Genomic DNA, 25,258 nt, shown 5'->3' on the forward strand with positions numbered 1-25,258 from the left:
GCTTTGGCATGTCCATCATAGAACCATTTGAAGGACAGAGATCTTTTCTACTGTCCTGCTGTCAGGATAAACTGTGGAATGACTTCTGTCATATGCTTGTATGTTTAGGCCAGCGCAATAAAATAGAACATTCAGGGTTTGTTTCTTTAGATGCTCTGTTGCCGAATGTGAACACTCACCTGAATCCAGTGCAGATGAATCAAGCAAACCCTGTTCTGCTCAACAGCGAAGGTCTGGGGTTATTTGAAGGTGAACCAAAGTGTGGAACAAAACTCCATTGTGTCATTGACTTTAGTGTTTGGGGTTAAATCAGGATCAGTAAAAGTATATGAAAAAGAACAGATAATTGGAAAATATACTTTCAATTTGAGGTTTGTTTTATTTGAAAAAAGTGTCATTCAAAGATACACTCTGTAAACATGAAAGAAATATTGAGAATTTGAAAAATAGGTAAGTATGAAACTTAAGTAAAAAATAAAACAGAAACACCTCCTTCTCCTCTTCGCTTTCAGTCCTCAGTTTACAGTTTCAACCTAGAACTTTAGCTTCCATGTTGACCCTGATTTTACGTGGGGGCGGGGATTTGAGCCCATTGGCTACAAGGACATGATTGACATTTGGAGACGGAGGTTATTGTGATGTCATTTCTGGTCCAGAACATTGTCTGTCTTTGGCGCCGCCCGTGTCATCCCTCCTCTGATGTGTTTTACTGTATTCTCTCCAAACGTTTGGTAAAGTTTGTAGATTGAAACTGTTTTCAATTTTTTCCTACTTTTTCTACTTTATGATATCAATTTTTCACATTTCCAATCAGTTTTTTATACACTTGAACCTGATCCTGATCTGACCCTGTATAAGTGTTGTGAATGATGATTGGTGAAAGAAAATCACTAAACTAATGAAGTAGAAATCGGCAAAACATTGGAAAACCTCTAAGATGCTAAGATTGATGCAGCGACAGACAGAGAGCTCCGTATTTTGCCGTCTCACTGTTTATCAAGGACAAAGGACTCTTAACGATCCGAAACCATGCAGGCTAAGTTGACAATACCATCCAGTTTCAGGTGAAGCATCTTCTAACTTTAAAAACTACCGTAAGTCCAGATGACCCCTAAACCTACTACTATGATGGAATCAACCTGGATGAATGAGTCTTCATAGACATTTCTCACTGTTTAGTGGGTTTTTTGGTGCAACTTTCCATCTGTTTTTTAAAGCGTACTGTGTTCTGCGTCGTGATTGGCTCTTGATCTAGTCATTTCATTTGACTTTTTGTGCTACTTGGTGAGTAACATAAATCTCTAATTGCAATCAGATCTTTCTATACATTTGATAGTATTGCACTTGGTTTTTATGAAATTTTGAGTTTTGAGAGAAAAGTGTCTCTGAGAAAAATGTAGAAACTGGGGACTTTTACAGCCCTGGACATCTGTAATGGTGCTTCACGGATTGCATCAATTGCCGGTTATTTATGGAACGTGTCCCCTGTGGTTAACGAAGGAAAACTGTAAATGCATTTGGTTTGTAAACATAGGGAGGCGCCACCGGCATTTAATAATATAAAGTCAGCTGCTGCAGGAGGACAATATGCTGCTTAATAGTAAAAAAGTGTTTGTTTTTTTGTGAGTGCATTCAGGCGTTTGTTTTTTTTCCATCCGTACTTCCGCTTGTCGCGATGGCGTCACACCTCTTCCCAGAAATCAGCATGTTTATGTTAGCGGCCCCTCCCTCGACCGTCTCAGGGTGGACGTCTTACAGCTCGGAGCGTTCACGGCGAAGCTTTTGAAGCGTTGGACTCCCACCGTGGCCAGTTTTAGTCGATGTGAGCCCAGCAGCTGTGTGCATGTGTGGACGAGGCGCATGTTTTCTCCTGAGTCAATGGCCCTGGGGTAAAAACATGTTTGTTATTGTTCCCAGCACTTCTGCCTTGAGACAACACTACCAATTAAAGGGGAGGTTTTATGTGAGGAGCAGGAAGTGCAGCCGTGTGTGGCTGCCTGCTATTGGCTGCTTCTCCTGGATTCCCTCCCTTATTACAGGGACTAAGCAGCTCTTTATTGCTGCGGCCAAATGAAAGGTAAACGCAGCACACCTTTGATCTGGCTTCGCATTCAAAACCTTTACTGGAAGCCGTTCGGGTGTGGAAGGAAGACACGAGCAAATGATTGAATAAGACGGAGCGTGTTCCGTGTTTGCATGTGCTTATCTTCATGCCAGATAACCTGACCTGGATGCTGATGCCACCTTTTCTCCTCGGAAGTCAGTGAAATGATCCCTTTGTCCGTGCCTCCTTCCCCCCCCCCCACCAAGGCGTTGTATGAATGGACGTGGGCGGGGCCCAGTGGCCTAGAAAGGCAGGCAGACAGACACTGGTGCAGGCTGGGTAACGCTGTGGCGGAGAGGAGTAGCGAGGGACCGAGGGGAGGATGGTGCATGAATGAATGAGCTGACGGAAGCACGTTTGCATTAGCAGCTAACTTTTTTAGCTCTTCCATTTCTTTTTTATGCAGAAGTGCTGATGTTTAAGAGTCTCCTGCTGCATCCCATTTTTCATTGAGCTCAATTTCTATCTGTAATAACTAAAAGAAAACTTCAATAAATTAGCACTTTTTTTGTTTGAGTGAAAAATAAATAGACTTTGTCCAGTGGTCGATGGGTCTGTCCTTGTTTTTTGGTCCTCCAAAGCAGCAGCTCGGCCTTCCCTGTAACGCTGCCTCCTTGGCTGCGTTTGCCCCGTCTGGCCCAGCAAGGCCAGGGTTAACCCCGGCCAGCACTCCTCCCTGAAATGGAAGAAGCCACTGAATAGCTGCATCCCTCAGCCAGCAAATATATTGGCTGAAGCTGAGGGTGGATCTGCGGCTGGAGTGACACTCCGGCGTGGATCTGGAGCGGGATCAGGCAGCCCTCCCCCGGTTGCAGCACGTACACACGGCGGGCGGGGGAGGGCTGGCGACGATTGCGTGCTATAGTAGGTTTACAGCTCTCAGCAAAGAAAATGGAGCGACCTCTGGATGAACTACTACACCATAGGTCACATGTGGCCTTTTATTTAGCTTTATTAGTAAATCTGCCTCACAGGAATTCTCACCTCCTGCCCCTATGATTTTAGCCCGTACCCCACTGTCGACCCCCCTCCCATCTTGCCTCCCACAAGCCTGTCAGTTCTCTTTTGTTCAGGCAGCACATTGGGCAGCCTTCCAGTTTAGGCAAGAGGGGGGTCCTCGCTGTATCCTTGTCTGTGACGGGTCATGTGATGTTGGAATCCAGTTCAGACTGAAAAACAGTGCCCCCCCCCCTTGCATGGTTTCTGACAGGGACCCGCTCGTCTGTTGGATCGGCGTGATCGATGTGTGACTCATAATTTAGAGGTCTTTCATTCTGAACGTCAGGTTTTTGCTTTATAAGTCTGTGTAAGCGTTTGAATTGTCTGACACTGAAACACAGAAAGCTAACACGTTGCTGTTTTCAACACATTGGAAAGAAAAACCTGTTTTTAAAGACTTTATGTACAGAAAAACTAATCATGGATAGAACCGTGTTTTTACTGAAGGCTTCCTTAAAAAAAAAGTCCCACTATTGTTTGAGCTTTTCTAAAATTTGAGTTGGACCTTTCGGCACCGGCGGCGATGTTTACATCCACACATAGCTGCTAAGAACAGGCTGCCTTTTCACCGAGCATTCCTTCACAAATATAGCTCTTCTGGGCAGATATGGTAAATTCTGTAAGTGTGAATAAATGTGTTTGCTGTTGGAGGTAAATATCAGTCATTACAGTAAAAAGCCTTGTAAAGCCAGACGGATTCGCTTCTGGGGTTTTTATTTGCCTATTAACCTTTTCAGTACACTCCTACAAACTATGAAATCAATTCAAACTTTATTTCGAAAGCCCTTGCCATACAAGAGTAATGCACGGGGATGAAACGTCAACCGATGACATGATAAAACACACAGAATGTCCTCAACGCCCCCCATCAAAATAGAAATAGGAAGGCTGCATATTTGTCATCCATTCTAAACTTCCATCCCAGTTGTGGAATCATGGCATGTAATAAGGCAATATGAACCGTTTCTTCTGGCTCTGCTTTCCTTCAGCGTGCCTGGATAAATGCAAGCACGGCGCGTGCAACAGCAGGGGTCAGTGCTGCCACGACCAGTGCCTGGGCAGCTGCAGGGAGCCGGGCAACGCCAGCAGCTGTGTGGCCTGCAGGAACCTCCAGCATGGAAACACCTGCGTGGACAAATGTCCTCCGGGATACTTCGTCTTCAGGGGCTGGCGCTGCGTCAGCTTCTCTTTTTGCCAGGTGGGTGACGAGGAAAACACTTTTGACGCAAGCAGAAATGGAGGACTCATGTGCTTTTTGGCTTTTAGGAGCTCCACGACCAGTGCTCGCTGACAAAGAAACAAAACCAGGACCGGGAGGCGAGCTGCGTTGAGTACGTCATCCATGAAGGGGCCTGTATTCCAGAGTGTCCGTCCGGATACACCACCCTGAACTCCACCATGTACGTATCGTTTACACACCTCAAATGCCACCATCAACTAAAGCAGAGGGGCTAAACATTCAGATGTTTGTACAAAAGACACCAAATGTGAAAGGAGCAGAGAAGAGAAGCATCAACATGTCAGCCCTTCGCATTTTAGAAAATATAGGCAGCAAACAAGAGAAAGGCCGTTTTCCACTTTAAAATATAATGAGTGTTCATAAGAGGAGCTTTTGGGGCTTAAAACGACGGTTAATGAGACCTCCTGATTTACTGCTTTTGCTGAGCTGCTAAATTTGTTTTATAACTTCTCAGAAACCTTGAATAAAAATAGGGATAAATCCATTCAATTCTTACTTAAAAGTCACAATCAGTTGATCAAGAAATCAATAGTTTTTGTAACATTTTAGGCAAAAAAACCCGAATCTATTTAAGTTTTTATGAAAATTCACTAAAGTTGCCCCTTTTTTTCTGTTTACAGCAATCCCCCGCCCATTCGCGGTTTAATATCCGCGCCCCGCCCATTCGCGGGTGGCCGCAGATGACGTGACGTCACAAGCGTGAGACGCAGAACAGCGCTCATTCCGCGAATTTTGAAAAACGATTTACTCTGTATTTACTGTAAAGTATAAGGACCCCGAGTTGGACAGAGCTGCGGGCGGGTGGCGCCCCCCTCTTTCTGCCAGTTGCTGGACCACAGCGTATCTCAATCAGCGGTGGGCTGGTGACTGGTGGATTAGAGGGGGCGGGGCCTACCTGGGTGCGCGTTGGCTGAACGTTCTCCTCCGGCTGAGTGTATGAGCAGGCTGCGCTATTTTTGTTCGAGCTGTAACCATTCTGACAAGGTTCATAAAAGCCAATAAAAGCCCTGCATCATCTCCAGCTTCTGGAAATGAACCCAAACGGCAGAAAAAGGTTCCGACTCTGCAGAAGCTCAAGCTCTGGGAGTTTTAAACAGCGTCAATTATTCACGGATTTTCGTTATACGCGGGGGGGCGAGGAACGTAACCCTCGCGAATACGGGGGGATTACTGTATCTCACTAGTTATGGGCACATTGTCATAGCCAGAAAACAGATTGAAATTCGATCATCTGAAGTGATATTTCATTGAGTTACATATTAAATCAAGTCTACGTTGCGGTTTTCTCACAGTCTTTAAGTTTTGTTGTCAATGATTACAGGCACATATTTCACTAAACTACTCAAGCAGCTGAAGAAATGCTTGATAAAACATCTTCATAAATGTTCACTGCAGCTGTTAAATCAGCTTTTAAATCATATTAAAATGGATATTTTACTAAAGGAATTAAGTTAAAATAGTTCCAAACTACTTAATATTGCAGGATCATTTGGAAGAAGTGCCAATAGAACTGCAATATTTTACGCTGACTCCATTTAAGTCGAGGTTCCAGTTACAGACTGATGGGGATTTTAGAGAAGTGCAGTGTTTTTGGAATCAACAAACACCTTTGTGTTTGTCTTCCTCGTGTTTCAAAGGACAGATAGATGTAAAAGGAGATGTAAAGTAAAGTGCTGGAGTGGAAGGGAAAGCGCCGACATGTTACAGTCTCTGTGGTTTTGACTAAACGAGGAAAACATTCTTGTTCGAAAATCAAGAAACTGCTCTTGTTTACCTTCTCTTACAACACATACATGAAGCTTTTGGCAGTGAAAGTTGTTTATCCCTTGTGCTATCCTATGGGGTCAAGATGACCCCCCCTTCCATTGAGGTGTTCTCCTACCATGACAAAGGTGGATAAAGGTGGAAAGATTTCATGTAATCCATGGACACCAGTGAAGATCACAAATCATTGAAGAAAAAAGGTTCAGAGCACTGTCTAGTGGGTCTAGATGACCCAACTAGCATGAGCACAAGGGTTAAATTCCAGTCAGGCGGCCGAAATACTCACATGAAGGGAACATTCATGTGAAAACATTGTTTTACTGCAGACTGCTGCTTCATTCTCGCTATTTGCAGTGCTGTCACATCAACATAAAGTTAAAAAAGTTCATCAAGAGGGAATATTTAAGGCATTTTCACTAAATTAACCTGTTACAGACATTTTAGATGATAAAGTTAGTAACACTAACATGTCCCAGATCATCAGTAATCACAGTCGTTGTCTGTGACGTCTGAATTTGGAGTCCGTCATGTCCGCTTCTCTTCATCAGCTTTAAGGTTTTTAAACCACATTCTAACTGCAAACGCTGCACTTTTAGCAGAAAAACGGTTTCCTTTTCAGAAAAAAATGTTCATTTTCCTCAACTCCTGCATGGAAACGGAGTTTTTGAGAACACCACTTTCCATGGAGAACGATTTGCCTCATTGGCAAAGTATCTAGACGGAAAAAGGTTTCAAACTGACATTTTTAAACTATTAAATCATTTGAATAAAGGCTCATTGGCCAGTAGACATGTTAGCTCTTACATTATGATGGTAGTTTAAAACCACTTATTATTTGTTTAGGCTCCCCGTGAAGAAACACAATAGGTCTGTGCCATTCATAGTTCAGGCAATAAAGCAAATAAATCAAATGCAGCGATTCTCCAACGTGGAGCATTTTTGAGGGTGTAGTTAAAGATGATGTGGAGATCTGTGCAGAATGTACTGACAGCACTGGGTGTTTGCATCGGCTCTTCTTTGGTCAGATGCTCTTCTGTTTCAGTTTCCATCAGGTTTTTAATATTCAGACGGCATAAGTTAAGGACATTCTTAAAGCACAATGTGCAAAAGTGTGTGCTTTTGTTATTTTTTCAAGAAACCAACAGCCTCATGCTTTGTGTGTTTGTAACATTTCAACGTTTTTTTGGAACGTCATGACTGTTTTGTCTGCTGTAGTTTTTTTCCCCCCCTGGATTGTGTATCTACTTGGTACAGCTGTGTACACGCACGCATGCACGCGCGCGCGCACACACACACACACATGCACACACACACTATTGTTTTTCGAGATTTGGGCCTAACCGAGCCAGAGCTGCAGCCGCCTCCTGATGGCTCTAACAGGCTTCAGAGTTAAAGTCACAGAGTTCAGGTTTAGATGGTCCTTTTCAGAGCTTCTGCAGAACTCGGCCCGTCTGCCTGTGTGTCCGTGTTTATAGTACAATATCCCCAAAACAATCTTATTTCTTATTTTTAAACTGCAGCATACCTTCTGGTAGCTGTGTACGATGTTAGAGGTGGAAGACAGACTCAACACACCCTTGAAATCCTGTGTTTTATTGTTTTGGAGACCGTCTCTGCTTATCCAAAGTCAAAGAAGATGTAAAGTCTTCTGCGTCTGTGATTTTGAACTCCAAACCAGGGACAAATCTTTCCCCTTTGGGAGGTTTTACTGCCTGTTTACTAAAGGATGCTGTGTGTGTGTGTGTGGGCGTGTGTGTGCGTGGGTGTGCACACAAGGTAGCTGCTGGTGGGAACTCTGGTGATTGCATCTCAGGTGTCTACTGGATATTGAATCAGTCTTGTCAAACGTAGTTACAGACTGCTTTCCCTTCCGTCTCGTCGAGAGCACCTTGAATAAATCAGATGTGAGTCAGGCACGTCCTTGTTGTGTAGACATATTTCTCTAACCATCCAAATCCAGAATTCTCAGCAATTTCTCGGCAGACTTTGGTTTGGAAGGTCAAAGCGGCTCAAAAAAATAGGATTTAGTTCTTATGAGCGGCTTTATTTCTGCTCACTGTCTGATAGAGTTCCTCAATTTTTTGGGAATGACCATTCTTTAACATTGTTTGGCTTCACTGCTGTTCTGCATTAGGTCATTGGAAAAGGAAAGGCATAAAACATCCATCTCTACTTATGGATCGGTTATTGAGTTACTAATCGGTTTGATCAACCCAGCCCTAGTGTTGTGTGACTTCACACAGGATCTAGATGTGGATGAGAGTTTTATTAGTAACAGATTTCCTTCCCATCACCTCCTCTATTGGATTAGTTTAGAAACTGCCATGTCGGGTGCCGCTTGCGCCACACCAACACGTCATTGAGCTGTCCTGCTTCATTCCAGTCAGTCTTGTTTCATTCATCATTACAACCCTTCCAAACACAAATATGTGACCACTCATATCACAAGTTCATTTTCTGATGGCTGTAACATTTGGTTTTTTCCTCAGTTGTTCTGAGGAAAAATGGAAGCGCACACACGCTAATCTGTCCTTATGTCTCCCATGCAGGTTGACCTGTTTGCCTTGTGCCGGTCCATGTCCTAAACTGTGCGTTGGAAATAAGACGATTGACTCGGTAACCTCTGCCCAGGCTTTAAGAGGCTGCACTGTTCTTCATGGGAACATGATCATAAAGATAAGAGGAGGAAGTGAGTTGTGTTCTTCTTCAGCCCTGCTTGGCCTCCAGTTGTTCGGTTTGTCTGAATCTACTCCTTTTGCAGATAACATAGCGGCTGAGTTGGAGTCTAGTCTGGGGCAAATCGAGGTGATCACGGGTTACCTGATGGTGCGCAGAGCCTACGCTTTGGTGTCGCTCTCCTTTCTGCGAAAACTGCGAATCATTAAGGGGGAACATCTTGAGGGAGAGTAAGTTCCCTTCTGTCCACTTGCCAACCTTTGCTTTCAGAGCTGGTTTGCATTTTCCTCATCTGTCTTTTTTAGTACATATGCTTTCTACGCATTGGACAACCAGAACCTCAGAGAATTGTGGGATTGGTCCAAGCACAACCTGACGATCGAGAACGGTCGGATCTTCTTCCACTACAACTCTAAACTCTGCATGTCTGAGATTAGAAGGATGGAAGAGATAACGGGGGCCAAGGAGCGCAACCAGAAGAACGACATCGCTGTCCGCACCAACGGAGACCAAGCCTCCTGTAAGATGAAAGGCCGTCGTGGTGATTTTGGGGTTACCACTTTCTGATAAGCCCCTCATTTACTAACCATAAATTAGAATGGAAGTGATGGGGTTACCTTAAAATAAATGAAAAGCAAACACAGAAAACACTAGCAAAGCTTCCATAAGACACCCACTCAGAGGAAAATCCTGTTTTTGGTGTTTTGAACATGTTAGTGTGGCATTTTTCTGATGATGGAGGACAAATAGAAGTTAAATTTGCATTTCTGAGTTTTGGTTTCTCAAATCATTGTGAATCAGCTCATTGGTGACATAGAAAATATGCTGGGTGGGCCACAAGCTTCCTGCTCCGAGCTCTTAGCAACGGCGAAGGGAAGGAGGGGCGGGGTTGCTCTGTGCCAGTAGTCCGGCCCACAACTCGGAGGCAACTTTCTGATGAACCATAACCTCTCTGAAGAAACGATGTTCTAGTAAAAGAAGCCAGGTCTTTGACTCTGCCTAAAACGGCATCATCATAACTAAAGTCCACAGGGAACGCTTTGAAAACTGATCAATAGATGGAGGGGGAGCATCAAAACCTCATAGTGACGAATCATTTTTTCAGAAATGAAACTGGCGATGAACTGACTGGAATGTGTTTTGTCTTTTAGGTGAGACGAAGCTTCTGAATTTCACTCAAATAAAGACTTCGTTTAAGATGATCATCCTGAGGTGGGATGCGTTTTGGCCTTCGGACTTCAGAGACCTGCTGGGATTTATGGTTCTCTACAAAGAGGCGTAAGTTTTTGGGTGCCGTAGGGTGACAGTCAGCGTGACCGGCATGTTTGAACGGACAGCGGTTCCTCGCTCTATTGCTCTTCACCTAGTGTGGTCTCGCTGTGTTTTTATTTTTTATCTACTGAAATCCGCCCGTTTTCTTCTGCATCCTAATTGGCCGTAGACCATTGTTAATTATCTCCTCGTCCTCCTTGGCGCTGCCCCGTGCGGCTGCCTGTAGTAGCAGCTCCCGGCTTCTTTGTCTTTTTCTCTTTCCTATGTGTTTCCCATGTGTTTATGTACGTTTAGTCACTTTTTGTTTTTGTGTTTGCACCAAGCTTGCTTTTTTTATTACTACCAGCATAGCACACCACTGAAGATTTCTGGATACTTTTCCCTTTTTCCCTCCTTTTCTCGCCCTCGGGGGCCTGGACTAACTCATGGCCCCCCGCAGCCAAGCTGATAAGGCTCCCTGCATAGCTTACACACGCGATCAGCTGTTGGCGCTAAACAATCCACCTACCTTCAAAACTGGAGAGAAACTCTTACTCCCGGAGGAACTGAGGAGGAGACGACGAGGGTGCAAAGCAGGAGCTAAACGACGGATGAAGAGGAGGCGATTTAAACCCTGCGTCCCCGCGATCATCACCGGGAACGTCAGATCCCTGCCTAATAAGATGGATGAACTGGGGGCTCTCGTACGGACCCAGCGGGAGTATCGAGAGGCCAGTGTCATGTGTTTCACTGAAACGTGGCTTCACGAACTGACACCGGACGCAAACGTGACGATCACGGGCTTCCATACAGTGCGAGCGGACCGAGACACCACCGCGAGCGGCAAGAAGAAAGAAGGGGGGCTTGCTTTACTCGTAAACAAAAGGTGGTGCAAACCGGAGCACATCCACGTCAAGGAACGTGTGTGCAATCCCGATGTGGAGCTCCTTGCCATCGGACTTCGCCCATACTACTTGCCAAGGGAATTTACAAACGTGATCGCCATCAACGTCTATATTCCTCCGACCGGCAAAGCAGACGCGGCCTGTGACGTCATCCACTCAGTCACTGCCAACCTGCATACTAAACACCCTGGTGCCTTCTTCTTCATCACAGGGGATTTTAACCATGCCTGCCTCTCCTCCACTCTTCCCACATTCCATCAATACATCCAGTGCACAACAAGGGACAAAAAGACTTTGGACTTACTGTATGCTAATGTCACCAACGCATACACATCCACTGCACTTCCCCCACTGGGCAAGTCTGACCACAACCTGGTCCTGCTCTCCCCATCATACATACCGGTGGTCAAACAGAAACAAGTCACTGTGAGGAATATTACAAAGTGGTCTGACGGTGCCACGGAAAGCCTGCAGGATGCCCTGGAAACCACAGACTGGTCTGTTCTGTATGAAAGTCATGGTGACGATCTGGATGGACTAACAGACTGTGTCTCGGACTACATCAAATTCTGCACGGAAAACTCCATCCCGTCCAAGAGGGTGCGATGTTACCCGAACAACAAACCCTGGGTTACACGTGAACCGAAGGCCCTTCTAAATGAAAACAAAAGGGCCTTCATGGCTGGGGACCGCGTGGAGCTCACTAGAGTTCAGAAGGAGCTGAAACGCAGCCTGAAGGAGTGTAAAGACGCCTACGGAAGGAAGCTGGAGGAGAGACTACAGAGAAACCAGACCAGGGATGTGTGGAGTGGGATGAGAGCAATCACCGGCCTTCAGAGGAAGGGAAAACCTGCAGCCGAAGGAAATGTGGATCGAGCCAACGAGCTGAACAATTTCTTCAATAGGTTTGATTCCTGCTCCCCCTCCCCCAGCTGTCCCCTTACTCCTCTTCTGAGTGATCAACGGTCTTCCTCCCACCTTCCAGGGCCATTAACACATCAGCTTCCCCCACCTCCCTCCCCCAGCTGCCCTGCACGGCATTCAAACCAGTTTTTAAACAGGTCTGACACCAGCTCCCCCTCCCTCATCAATCCACCCATTTATCCTCTGAACGACCACTGGACACCTTCCACTCATCTTCCAGGGCCATCATCATCATCATTAGCACCTCTGAAATCCCCACCCCCCTCCCCACAGCTGACATCCTTCACAGACCCAAAAACAAGCTCCACCACCCCCTCCTCCCAAAATGGCCTTCTCATCACATCCACTCAGGTGAGGAGGGAGCTGGAGAGGCTCAACCAGCGTAAGGCTGCTGGACCTGATGGCATCAGTCCCCGGGTACTCAAAAACTGTTCCAGCCAGCTATGTGGTGTACTTCAGCATCTGTACAACCTGAGCCTTAACCTTCAGAGGATCCCAGTGCTGTGGAAGACTTCCTGCCTCGTCCCTGTGCCAAAGAAAAACCATCCAGAGTCGCCTAGTGACTACAGGCCTATAGCACTGACCTCCCATGTTATGAAGGTCATGGAGCGGCTGGTGCTGTCACATCTCAGACCCCTGGTGAGCCCTTTCCAAGACCCACTGCAGTTTGCATACCAACCCAAGGCGGGAGTGGAGGATGCACTGCTATACCTGCTGCAGAGAGCATACTCCTCCCTGGAAAAGCCTAACACCACAGTGAGGATCATGTTCTTTGACTTTTCTTCAGCCTTCAATACCATCCAGCCGAGACTGATGAGGGAGAAGTTAGAGAAGATGCAGGTGGATGCCCCCCTGGTCTCATGGATTGAGGACTACCTGACAGGCCGACCTCAGTTTGTGAGACTGCAGAGCTGTGTGTCTGACACCCTGACAAGCAACACTGGAGCCCCTCAGGGAACCGTGCTGTCCCCCTTCCTATTCACCACATACACAGCTGACTTCCAGTACCACTCTGAGCTCTGTCACCTCCAGAAGTACTCTGATGACACAGCTGTAGTCGGGTGTGTGAAAGATGGATGGGAGGAGGAGTACAGGAGCCTCGTGGAGCGCTTCGTCAGGTGGTCTGGGGAAAATTACCTGCAGCTAAATGTGGCCAAGACTAAAGAGATGGTGATAGATTTTAGCAGGAGAAAGTCTTCGCCTCCCCCAGTCTGTATCGGTGGGACGGATGTGGAAGTTGTCTCGTCCTACAAGTTCCTGGGAGTACATCTAGACGATAAACTGGACTGGTCCACAAACACTGAGGCCGTCTACAAGAAGGGCACGAGCAGACTTTACTTCCTGAGGAGACTCAGGTCCTTCAATGTTTGCAGCAGGATGCTCTACATGTTCTACCAGTCTGTCATGGCAAGCACCATCTTCTTTGCTGCAGTGTGCTGGGGTGCTGGCATCAAAGCAAAGGACGCCAACAGACTGAATAAACTCATTAGGAAAGCAGGGTCTGTCATTGGCCTCAAGCCTGCCAAGCTGGAAGAGGTGGTTGGGGACAGACTACTGGCTAAACTGGGGACCATCATGGACAATCCTTCCCATCCCCTCTTCAGGGAGGTGGACAACCTGAGAAGCAGTTTCAGTGGCAGGATCATACACCCTCGCTGTGCCAGAGAACGATACAGGAAGTCATTCCTGCCATCAGCCATTAGACTCCACATCTCATCTGGCAGACTCGGATGTACATGAAAATTCTAGTTTCTAGTCACAGACTACACTTTTCAAATTGTATTTTACTCAATTTTTGTCCTGTTCTACTCTCTGTATTTTTTGTATCTGTGTTTGTCTTTACCCCCCCCCCTCCCCCCTTTTCCTTAGTGCTGCTACTGCAACTAAATTTCCCTTCGGGGATTAATAAAGTTCTTCTTGAATCTTGAATCTTGAATTGAATCTTTATGCCATTCATACATTTATTCATAAATCTTCGATCAAAGCAGAACTTTGGTTATATTTTACTGTATTTTCCAAACTATTTGGCGCCTTTTAAAGAGCCTTAATTAAAAAAATGAATGTGCTTCTCATGATGTGGATTCAAATATAAGGATTGTAAAAATGAACGAATGTTGGGTGTCATTGCGAATACGCTAATGCAGCTAATGTATAGCGGTGTGGCACTGGATTTTTTATTTGTTTCTTAAAAAGGTTGGGAGTTGGCGTAGTCAAAGTGAAGTTGTTTTAACGGAATAATTCTTTTTTTTCCTGTTGCAAACGAGGTCGTTACAGTTATTGTGCAAACGATGACGTGGATAATGTTTAGCATGTTACAAACAAGATGTAGAGGTCCTGTGGACGCAATCAGTTTGACTGACGGAGACGGGGTTTCACACCCTAAAACTTGACAGTTGTAAAAAATAAAGATCACTACTTTGCAGATTTCGTCTGCCACTGGATATTTTTCTAACCTAACTCCTACAATAAATGAGGGACCACTGCATTAAAGCAAAGCAGGCTGAGAAGTGCAAGCAACATTTAGAACTTGCCTCTCGTGGTCTATAGCGTTGTTAGCCTACACTTTATCAGAAACGTCTTGTTTTCCTTCATTCAGTTTGTCAATTTCTACATGGATTTCCTCCAGGCCATACAAGAACGTGACAGAGTTTGACGGACAGGATGCCTGCGGTTCAAACAGCTGGATGATTGCAGACGTTGACCCCCCGCCTCGCCCTACTCCCGGCAAAGAACCAGAACAACCGCGGCACCTGATCGGACCGCTGAAACCTTGGACGCAGTACGCCATCATGGTCAAAACCCAGCTCTCCGCGTCTGACGAGCATCAGGTCCACGGAGCGAAAAGCGAGATCATTTACGTCCGAACAAACTCCACCAGTGAGTGAAGCTGAAATACAGCCGTAAAGGTTCACGGTCTCCATTCGGCTCTTTCCTGTAAGCACTGCTTTGTTTAGTGTTTCCTGTTGAAACAGCCGGTGTTTGTTGTCAGGCATAACCGCTGTGCCGCATGCTCCTCCGTCATGAATCATTTCCAGCATTGTTTTGCTGGCCTCCACAGATGAGCATTGCTGTTCTGAAGGGTTTTTTTTTTTTGTGTGGAAGAATTCTACATTTAAATTGGCCTCTTTGATACGTTCTTTTTAAATGGTTGAAAGAGAGAGAGAAAAAACTAGGAGGTGGAAATTTTTGTTTATGCTGGTGATGAGGACTTTTTATGAGGAAAACTTGTCAGTTGGCTCAAAGAAATTAAAGAGAAATTTTGGTTCTCCAGTAAAGTTGGTTCACTGGTTGAATTGATAGACATATTTCATAATTAAGTGTAAACGGTTAAAAACCAGAGTGAGCGACTAAAGGCTACTGAAGAGAACAGATCAAAGGTGTTAAAAAGGAAAAGAGAGACAATGCAGGGTTTCATTCCAGAAGGTCCAAATCATGAGGTTTCGTTGTACATCAATGTGCAGTTCGGTCAAATCTGGGCAACGTTGACTTTTTCTTTCATGGGTTTGAGCTGCTCTCGTACACGCAAAGGAGTTGTTGTGTTTTTCTCCTCATAGCAGTATTTTTGTCTATCCGTCCCTGTCAGAACCTTCTGCCCCCCTGGACCCCGTGTCCTCGTCAAAGTCGTCCTCTGAGATCAGTCTGAAATGGAAACCTCCCACCAGTCCAAACGGCAACATCACACACTACAAGGTCATCTATCGAAGGCAGCTGGAGGACAGCGACCTCTTCAAGTTTGACTACTGCCTCCAAGGTGAGCATCTGCCGCGCGCCTTCTGGAGACGCACCTGCAGAGCAGCCGTTCCCGCCGTTTACAATGTCCTCTCTGTCCCTCAAAGCAGCAAAGCTGCCGTCTAGAATTCCAACAAACAAAGACATTAAGGATGAGCAGAAGTGGAACCACACAGATGAGCCCACCTCAGGGGACAAGTGCTGCGCCTGCCCCAAGACGGACAGCCAGCTGAAGAAGGAGCAGGAAGAGATTGAGTTTCGCAAGACCTTTGAGAACTACCTCCATAACGAAGTCTTTGAGAGCAGGTGAGCGCTTAGCAGGTGGAGAACAGCTGGTTTTGTGTCAGGGGGACGGTAATGTAGCAGCTCTTCTTCTGTCTTTTGACTCACAACATTTTAGATCCCAGAGAACTATTCTGGATCAAGGGTTCTATTTCTGTTCATTCAATTAGTGTGAGTCTCATCAGTGGACCTTAAGTCGATGTGTTTTTCCAGACCCTTGTCCTTTTTGCTCCACTGAATTGCCGTTTGGAGGCAGGTGGAGCAACAAAGGAGGGGGACCAGCTTCTAGTTGGGACGGACAGGTGACATTTGAAGTCAAAATTGGGCCATGGTTCCCTCTAGTGGGGAGGGAAGCTGAGAGTTTCCTCAAATGACTAACACCAACGAATCCAAACCTGTTTTCATTCTTTTTTTTCTGCACAAGCGTTTACGCTGCTTTTTCCGTTGACCTGCAGACCGTCTCGCCGCCGCCGCTCGGTGGGGGTTGCGAATGCCACCGATCCTCCTCTGTTGATGTCCACCATGTCCAGCATTGAGGCCAATGCCACCACTGTGCTCCCTGACGATGAAGACAGCTCTAAGGTTCCACCATTTCACAACAAACATGTCATGTGATATTCAATTCAATTTTATTTATACAGCCCAATATTTACAACAATAGTCTTAAGAGTAGAGGATAAATTATGAAGAGTAGAGTGGATGAGAGTAGAGGACAGAACCTCAGTGCAGCATATGTTCTCCAGCTTCTGATGAGGGTTAAGCTCAGGCTTCAGGTCAGAGGGGGGTCAGATATTAGTTTCTGACCCCTTTTGTTCTTCCAAAAAAAATAAAATTCACATTCTATAACTGTCTTAATATGTTTTAAAATTCTCCTATTTGTATTTATTAAAGTTATTTGTGTTTTTTGTCCCAAATTTGTTTCAAGAAAACAGAATAATAAAAAAAATGCTTTATTAAAACCTTAAGATGATAAAAATCCTTATATGACATGCATCAGTGGAGTCATTGTGGCTGTTTTTGTTGCCCAGGTGGAGCTAAAGGTCGTCTCAAAGGAATCGATTGTCATTGGTAACCTGCACTACTTCACAAGCTACAAAATAGAGATCATAGCGTGCAATCATCCTACAGACCCTGAAGGCTGCAGTCTGGCCAATTTTCGCAGTGAAAGAACCATGCCGGAGGGTGAGAACTAACTACTGTCTGCTCATTTACACAAACACAGGCATTTATTAGGGGTATGTATGTTTCCCCTCACGTGATTCCATACACGTCTCCATTCATAGTTCAAGACCCACTCTGATGAAAATAGGGATTTTGGTGTTTTCAATGTTTCAATCTTGTGGCATTTTTCTAGAAATGAAGGACATATATGGAGAAAATTAAGCTCAAAATTGCATTTCTGAGTGTTTGTTTGTTCCAAGCGTTAATGAGAAGCAGATGAAAAATGCTGTTTGAAAAAGCTTGTAGCAGTCGGCTGGATAGCTCCAATGTAGCACCCAATGAGTTATATCACTAGAGGAGACACGCCCACTTGAGAAGCCTGGCCACCGGTGGCAGAGCGCCACGCCATCTTGGTGATGTCGTCGGCGCCTACATGACAATGCTTTCTATTACCTTTAGTGGCATCTAAGTAGCTTTTATAAAATATATATATATATATATATATAGATTTATCATTTGTTGTTGTTAAATAAGAGAAACAGTCAGCCTTAAAAGCTCAAACTTTAATGAAAAATGCATAGTTGCAGGACTTCTTACAAATAAAAAAATTATTACGAAGAATTTTTAAAAATAATTTCTAAACATTTAGAAGTTCTAGACCTCTTTGACATGTAATTTAAATTATTTAGAAAAACCCAACAATAAGTCAATAATAATAATAATATTAATAAATAAATAAAAAGTCAACAAAAGTTAACAATAGAAAAAAAACCATAGATCTACTCCACCAATTCATGTGAGTGATCAGTTGGTGCAACACAGATGTTATGGTGCCGGTTTCAAGCTAACATTCTGGTCTCTTATCAAAATGTGTTTCCCCAAAAGGTTTTGAACATATCCAGACTGTATCACTAGTTGGTAACCACAGTGATCCATCTGGGTTAGCTCCAGATTATTTCTAAGGCCCACTTTTTCCTTAAATCTGAATCCATTGCAAGAAAAGTTGAGTCTGAGTCAGAAATGTATAAATCTATATTACTATAATAGCCTAGTCCTAGTATGCTGTATACAGGTTTAGCAAAATAAAATGTACCGTACATTTATGTCGACAGCAAATTATCCGTACATCATGCAGCATGTAGATAACAGCCCTGCAGCATCATGCATGTCAACATGTGTTCTATTAATGAAGCCCCTGCAGCATTAAAAGAAAAACATTATAGTACCTACCTGTGAAATGTTCTGCCTTCCTCCTTTGTGGACTCATTTCTCTGATTTTGGCAGTTCAAACCCAAACATTGAACTGCCATTTTGAAAATATGTGTTCACATGCTGCACTGCAGCAGTGACTTGACCTCACCAAGATGGCGGTGCTCTCCTCCCATGAGGAATCACGTGATGTCTCCTCTAGCGATAGAACTCATTGGTTGCACCGCTAATGTTGGGTTGTGGTTTTGAAGGGCTGTAAGCTTGCAGGAGAGAGTGCAAACGGAGCACTCAGTCATGGGTGATGGGAAGTTGGGCGGGGTTGCACCTACATCTCAGGAGTGAATTTCTAAGGAACTCCTGCCGCTCTGGAGAAAATATGTCATCACAGCATCATCATGATTAAAAGACCACTGGGAACGCTTTTAAAAAAGGTCAAAAATAATTGGAGTGGGTCTTTAGACTCAACTAACTTTGTGGTCATTCGATATAATTCTTTTACCTAAATGCATGCAATCTAGATATCTATGACTTAAGGCCTGTTCACACCGGGACGAATTTCGCCCCGCGATTTTCGCCGACGTTTAACGCCTCGTGACTAAACAAAGGGCACCAATGTGAGTGTGCACACCGACGCGGGAAAACGCCACGCGCCAAAGCGTCAAAAAAAAAAAAAAACGCCTCGGGTTCGTTTTTTTTCCGACGCGTCGCGTCGAAATCTATTCGACCAATGAGAATGGCGCTTTTGCACACGTGTCTGGAGCCTCTGAAGTTACAGTAAAACACAACTTGGGGGCGCTCAAACACAAAATTGCCTTGCTGAGCACACATACCAGCGAAGAAGATAGACGCCGAGTAGCGTCTACATTGCAGCGAAGGAATAATGACGGACATTCTAAAATATCCCCGAACCAAGCACCAGTTGGAGCTACTGGTGATTGAAATATTCATGTTTTCTTTGTTTGATTCTGACAAGCGCGTAAATACTTGCTCTCTTCTTCTGAGGGAAAAGCGAGTTTAAGAATCGTAAAGTTGTGCAGCGCCACCTTGTGTACAGGAGTATTTCTGTTTACATTAAGCGCCATCTAATGTCAGGGAATGAAATTGCATGTTCGCTCGGCTCATCGTCAGTGAAAATCGCCTGGGTGTGAACACAAAAAACGTGGCGAAAACCGCCTGGCGAATATTCGTCCTGGTGTGTACGGGCCTTAAGTTGGCATTTAAAACAATAAATACAAATGCCTTTTAACAGAAAAACTCCTTTTCTTTTTTTTTGTTTTATGCACCAAAAACAAAATGACTTTAACATAACAGCTTCAAACATAAAAACCGGCCATTTCGGGTCTTTTGGACCGCTAGAAATCTGACTTGTTAGATTTCTTATGACAACTGTTTGGCCGTAAAACTAACAACAATCTAATGAACCTGGTTTTTTATTGCATGGAATGTTTTTCTTGTAAAGACATGATTGGATGTGTTTTGTGTGAACTGACAGAAGTGAGTTAACGTCATTATTTTACATAAAAACAAGCATCAGTTGAAGTGACAGAGATTGATAGAAAGTTAGCTTCTATTTTCATGTTTTATCCATGTACAGACTTCACAGCAAGCCTTTTTTCTTCTTCTCTTTGCTTGGTACCAACAGAAAAAGCGGATAACATTCCGGGCCAAGTGACCCATGAGATCGTGATGACCGAGCCTCCCTATGTGTTAATTAAGTGGAACGCTCCTCCCGCGCCCAATGGACTCATCATTTTGTACGAGGTGTTCTACAGGAGGGTGGAAGAGAAGGAGGTCAGTTTCAAACCGACGTTAGTACAGTAGGTAGAGAAAGTTTCAGAAACAATCCAATCCTGTCGTGCTTTGTGGGAGGACAAAGGTCAGGAAACCAACGAAACAGAAAAGTGACGCTCCTGTCGGCCTCTGAGGGACTTTCCTAGCATGAACGGTGTGTCAGCGTACTTCACTGTTGTTGCTTACTTGCTGCAAATGTGCAGATTCTGTTCTCATTGTTATTCATCACTGCTCAGCCTGACCCTAGGAGCTGGTGGCAGCTCCGTTACCATAGTGACAAAGGCAGGAGGGGGAACACAGCTGCACAGCCCCCCACAGCGGCCATAGCCGTCCACGCCGTTTCAAAGCGTCAGAGCACACGGACATTTCTTAGAACGCAACCTTTTTAGTTTTTAAATTCATACCCAATGTGAAAGGGTGGGGCTCTGGGAATTGTAGTTTTGGTGTATTTTAAAGCTTTTTTTCTCTGGTAGTCAAGAGGATAACATAAATGCTTCAAAAACTCCATTTTTTTAATCTAGTCATGGAGGAGGGTTGTGCCGATGGACGATACCATGCGAGTCGACACCATAAGCTGCGGTTACATGTGCAAAATAACTTGATCGGATCAATGGTCGGATTTGAATCTAACTGTGTAGATGGGCCCAGAAAAACGTTTTCAGTTTATAAAAAACGGGCTAACAACATTAGCTTGGGTGAACATAAATCTATATAAAATCTATAATATGTGGGAATAACATCAGCCTTTATTTTGTCAGGACACGACAAAACAACACAAAAATCCAGGTGATTGTTTGAATGGTTTCTAAGGACTGAGCGACATTTCTGCCACACACCGCCCCAAAGCCGCTGTATGACCTGACGGTCCGCCCGAGCTCCGCCCGGGACACACACTTTTACCGGGACACCCGGTTTGAGTTCGGTAGCTCGTTCACGTAGAGCTCCCGGACGGATCACAGTCCTTAGTCTCCCACGCGTAACAAAGCATCTTCCCCTCAAACTCAAAGTTCTGAGTCCGTCTGCTCTGCTCAGACGCGGTCGCTCGCTCCACCGGTCCACCTGACTGACTTAAGTACAGGAGCGGACCACTTCTTTTCTATTTAGTTTGTTTTTGTTTTGTTAAAGTCACTTCCCTCAGTTTAGACTGGATCATCACGGATGAGTCATTAGTTGGGAAATAAAATAAAGTAAAATAACCAATAATGATTGTATAATAACGAAAAATTACCCCCCCGACGATACCACCGTCCATCCCGATGGTTGACTGCAAACATCGTCAACTGACATCGCCCAACCCTATCATGGACTTCCCCTCAGCTGTTTTTATTTTTGCTCTGTTTTTGCGTGTCTATGCAGGAGCAAACCCTCTGTGTGTCTCGGCCCGCCTACCTGAAAACCAACGGCACCAAACTCCCCCTCGTGCAGCCCGGAAACTACAGCGTGAGAGTCCGCGCCACTTCCCTGGCTGGAAACGGCTCTTTTACGGAAACCATTTACTTCTTCATGCCACATTGTAAGACTGCAGCCAAATGTTTTCATTTCTCCTGAATAGTAATTTTGATATATAGAAGATACAGTCTGTGTTGTTTTTTTTCACTTGGAAACTTTTGTCCAACGCAGCCAATCCAGGGTTGGTTTGGATAGTGAGTGGCCCGGTCATCTGCTTCATTCTGCTGTTGTTTGTGGGGGCCGGCGTCTTTGTGGTCATCAAGAAGAGGTGAGGTGTTTTTGATGGAAAAGCCACGGGGAAGGATGAATGCAAAACCCAACAGCTTAAGGCTGTTTTTTCTCTCTTCCAGGCAAATAGAAGGACCTCTAGGGGACCTCATCACTTCACCAAACCCAGAGTACTTCAGTGCAAATGACAGTAAGATGAAAAACTGAACATTCAACACAGTACTTATCTGTTACTGGTAAATGCTTTGGAAAGGAAAATGTTCTTTTCTTTAGAAATAGATTTATAAATAGACAATTTGCTTCCAATCGATGACAGTTACAACCTTTCCAGGTATTAAAGTACACACAACCTGCACATTCCTTTTTATTCTTGCTTGACGTTTTTTATTTTTCCTGTATCTTTTAATAATTCATCGGCATTTGTAAGAGTTTAGACATCTAAAATATCCCAGAGCGAGGAAGAGCTGAGAAAGAAGCTGATGCACCCTGAGAAATGGCCGTTTGTGTGTGCAGTGTACGTTCCTGACGAGTGGGAAGTTCCCCGGGAAAAGATCACGCTGCTCAGAGAGCTGGGCCAGGGTTCCTTCGGCATGGTGTACCAGGGAATTGCCAAAGACATCGTCAAAGGAGATCCAGAGACCCGTGTTGCTGTCAAGACGGTCAACGAGTCGGCCAGCCTGCGAGAGCGGATCGAGTTCCTCAACGAGGCCTCGGTCATGAAGGCCTTCAGCTGTCACCACGTGGTACGCTCCTCTTCACAAACAGCCAAAAACCACAACTCAGCTGTAGGCCTTTACAGATTATCGACCAGATCGATTATCGTTCCAATAATTATTTGGATGTGTCTGCCTTTTTTAAGTCTGATTTGAAATCGATTGTTTTGCCTGAAATGCAGTCGTTCTTCTGTCCTCCAGCATTGTTCCGCCCACGGCGCCCTTCTGATCGGTCTGAATGGCCTACAAAAAACTCCCCCAAAATTGTAATAAGCATCTCTGTTAATAATGCGATAAATGTCTTTGAACGGCAATATTCCCGCGATTCTAAATAAAATGTTGTTGTCCTTGTACTGAGAAAAAGCCAAGGCAAGCGCCTCAGCTGCTCTGTCGGGTTCCAACTCTAGCTCTTCCCTTCGCTAGGTGACATCAGTCACCATCATAAAAAGTTTGGGAGTTTCTAGATTTTGAATGGCGTTAATGTGGCGTGCTGGCCTTTCCTTGCACTTCTTTTTTCTGGAACATTGTGAAAATGCAATGCATGAATCATTGGATCAAGCTGAACAAAACGATGTGACATAGAATATGAACATATATCTAATCTGATCATTTACTTTAGCAGATTCTTCTAAAAACGATCTAGACCTGTCCGTCGCCCCCCCGACAAACAAAACCAAAGGGAAGTTGCCATTTTGAAAGAATTGTTTATTTATGAATTTGTCACATTCAACTCTGACCGCAAGGACAAGCATTTGTTTGCCTCTTTTTTATTTACTCGTTTTTAAAGTAAACAAAGTAAATGTTGGTTTTTGTATTATTCTAAATTTTTATGCCAATATTTTCACTTTTCCCGCAAAGGACATTATCTCTGAATATTGGTTATCGGCCTTCTGGACTACTAATAACTGGTGTCAGCCCTGAAAAACCACACGGGTCAATGTTTACTCAGCAGTTTGACATCGTTCATCACAGCCTCTAAATGAGAAGACATTCAGATGTTTGCAGTCATTAGCCGCGGTTACATGGGCAGAATATCTTGATCGGATCAATGGTCGGGTTAAAATTCACCCGTGCACATGGGCACAGAAAACCTTTTTCCGATTAGAACACACGTTCCCATGGCTCACACTTTCGGTCGGAATGAATGATTTGGGCATGCGCAGTCGTGTAAAATCACCCGGATGAGGAACTAGGTCCCGTTGTAAACAAACCGCTGCCACAGACAGACAGCATGTGCAGCAGCTCCGTAATACGAGACGATCTTCCAAACGTGATTTTATTAATGTTATGAATATTATGAAGTGCCTGTTCGCTCATTGTTATATTTAATCTGTGTGGTCGGTGCTTTTTTGTGGAAGAATTAAGCTGGAAGAAGGCTTGGGGCAGGCTAACACGGGCTAACATCATTAGCCTGACACAAAATCCAGGACCATGCGAGAAACACAGCAATCTGATCTTGGCTGCACGGAAATGTGTGGGAATAACATCAGCCTTTATTTTGTTGAGACACAACTGGAAACACAAATCCACGTGACACCACGCGACATTTATTTCTGCTCTGAAAAGTTCACACAGACCGCCCCAAAGCCACTCTGTCAGCTAGCGGCCCGAGCTCTGTTCCAACACGGCTCCTCCTGAGTCCTGCTGCCGCTAACCCAGAGCGGCGGGACGGCTCGCAGTCTGAATTCTCACACACATAACAACACAACAAAACACACACGTAAAAAAGCCTCCTCCCCCCCTCAGACACACAATTATTAATCCAGCTGTTCTGCTCACTCGGGTGCCAGTGGACCGATTGAGCGTCGGGGGGCACGAAGCGCTCCTGCCCCGCATCTCCCTCGTGAGGGGTGAAAGAGAGGGGAGAGCCAGCGGGGCGAGAGCGGAGCGGCGCTTTTCACGGGGCGTCCGCAGAGCAGCTGGTGGTCCCGTATGCGCTCCAAAGCTTTCTCACAGCGAAACACCGTCTATGCGTGACGTAACCCAGAGCAGTAGTGACACACGATCGGAATGACCGTTTACATGAACAACGATCAGATAAACGATCGGTATAACCCACCCATCTCCATCGGAAAGAAATTCTGATCCGAACGGGTCCGATCGGGGCAGACTATTCCGAACGGCGCGTTTACATGACGCACTTTCTTTCCGATCAGGCGTTCATTCCGATTACTTTTGCGCATGTAAACGTGGCTAGTGATGGAAGCTGCAACCTGTTTGTTGAACTGCTGTAAAGTCAGACTAGGAAACAGGGAGAAGCCTTTTAGGTTCATAGTGCTTCAACGGCCGCAGTCTGGAAGGTTTTTAGTGAATGTAGGAAGCCACGTTGGCAGATTTTGCCTGTAAACAAAAATGTTTTTTCATTTTCCTGCAGGTGCGACTCCTCGGTGTCGTGTCTAAAGGTCAGCCCACCCTGGTGGTCATGGAACTGATGACTCATGGGGATTTGAAGAGCTATCTGAGGAGTCTGAGGCCAGACTCTGAGGTCTGTTTGTTTAATCCGCCCATGTGTCAGAGCAGATTCTCTAATCTGTAATCCCAATTGTGGCTTCTGCCCTCCTCTGATGGAATAGCTGAAACTTGGGTGAAGCTTTGACGCCTTTGTGTGATTTGTAGAACAACCCATCGGGCGCACCGCCACCGTCTCTGAAAGACATGCTCCAGATGGCAGCAGAAATTGCAGACGGCATGGCTTACCTCAACGCCAAGAAGTTTGTCCACAGAGACCTGGCAGCCAGGAACTGCATGGTGGGAGAGGACTACACGGTCAAGATTGGGGGTACGGCCATCTTTGATTCCGTCTTTCTAACCTTTGGGGAGGTTGTTCACAAAC

At 45.0% G+C, this 25,258-nt stretch overlaps 3 protein-coding genes across 4 annotated transcripts in view; 2 read left to right on the plus strand and 1 right to left on the minus strand.

Moving 5' to 3' along the window:
* The window catches only part of LOC144991983 (uncharacterized), a 123,794-nt gene that overhangs the window by 85,113 nt on the left and 13,423 nt on the right, over nucleotides 1–25,258 (minus strand). The gene's annotated exons all lie outside the window — the stretch shown is intronic.
* The window catches only part of LOC101168764 (insulin receptor), a 90,108-nt gene that overhangs the window by 55,278 nt on the left and 9,572 nt on the right, over nucleotides 1–25,258 (plus strand). The window contains exons 3-20 of one of the 2 annotated variants that reach the window (XM_023954641.2): nucleotides 4,093–4,301; nucleotides 4,370–4,503; nucleotides 8,657–8,796; nucleotides 8,869–9,013; nucleotides 9,089–9,303; nucleotides 9,935–10,061; nucleotides 14,490–14,740; nucleotides 15,447–15,614; nucleotides 15,703–15,898; nucleotides 16,330–16,456; nucleotides 16,903–17,056; nucleotides 19,887–20,035; nucleotides 21,392–21,548; nucleotides 21,656–21,752; nucleotides 21,835–21,902; nucleotides 22,226–22,455; nucleotides 24,800–24,910; nucleotides 25,042–25,204. In XM_023954641.2, the coding sequence (XP_023810409.1) occupies nucleotides 4,093–4,301; nucleotides 4,370–4,503; nucleotides 8,657–8,796; nucleotides 8,869–9,013; nucleotides 9,089–9,303; nucleotides 9,935–10,061; nucleotides 14,490–14,740; nucleotides 15,447–15,614; nucleotides 15,703–15,898; nucleotides 16,330–16,456; nucleotides 16,903–17,056; nucleotides 19,887–20,035; nucleotides 21,392–21,548; nucleotides 21,656–21,752; nucleotides 21,835–21,902; nucleotides 22,226–22,455; nucleotides 24,800–24,910; nucleotides 25,042–25,204 (2,841 nt within the window). Of the gene's footprint in view, nucleotides 1–4,092; nucleotides 4,302–4,369; nucleotides 4,504–8,656; nucleotides 8,797–8,868; nucleotides 9,014–9,088; nucleotides 9,304–9,934; nucleotides 10,062–14,489; nucleotides 14,741–15,446; nucleotides 15,615–15,699; nucleotides 15,899–16,329; nucleotides 16,457–16,902; nucleotides 17,057–19,886; nucleotides 20,036–21,391; nucleotides 21,549–21,655; nucleotides 21,753–21,834; nucleotides 21,903–22,225; nucleotides 22,456–24,799; nucleotides 24,911–25,041; nucleotides 25,205–25,258 lie in introns of both variants that reach the window. The other variant, XM_023954639.2, reaches the window with a different exon arrangement.
* On the plus strand, nucleotides 10,261–13,792 carry LOC144991982 (uncharacterized). The gene has a single exon (XM_078946452.1). It carries the CDS (start codon nucleotides 10,481–10,483, stop codon nucleotides 13,601–13,603), a length of 3,123 nt encoding a protein of 1,040 aa, XP_078802578.1. The 5' UTR covers nucleotides 10,261–10,480; the 3' UTR covers nucleotides 13,604–13,792.

The sequence above is a fragment of the Oryzias latipes genome, chromosome 4 (genome assembly GCF_053564925.1).
Source record: "Oryzias latipes strain Hd-rR chromosome 4, Olatipes_Hd-rR_3.1".
NCBI lineage: Eukaryota > Metazoa > Chordata > Actinopteri > Beloniformes > Adrianichthyidae > Oryzias > Oryzias latipes.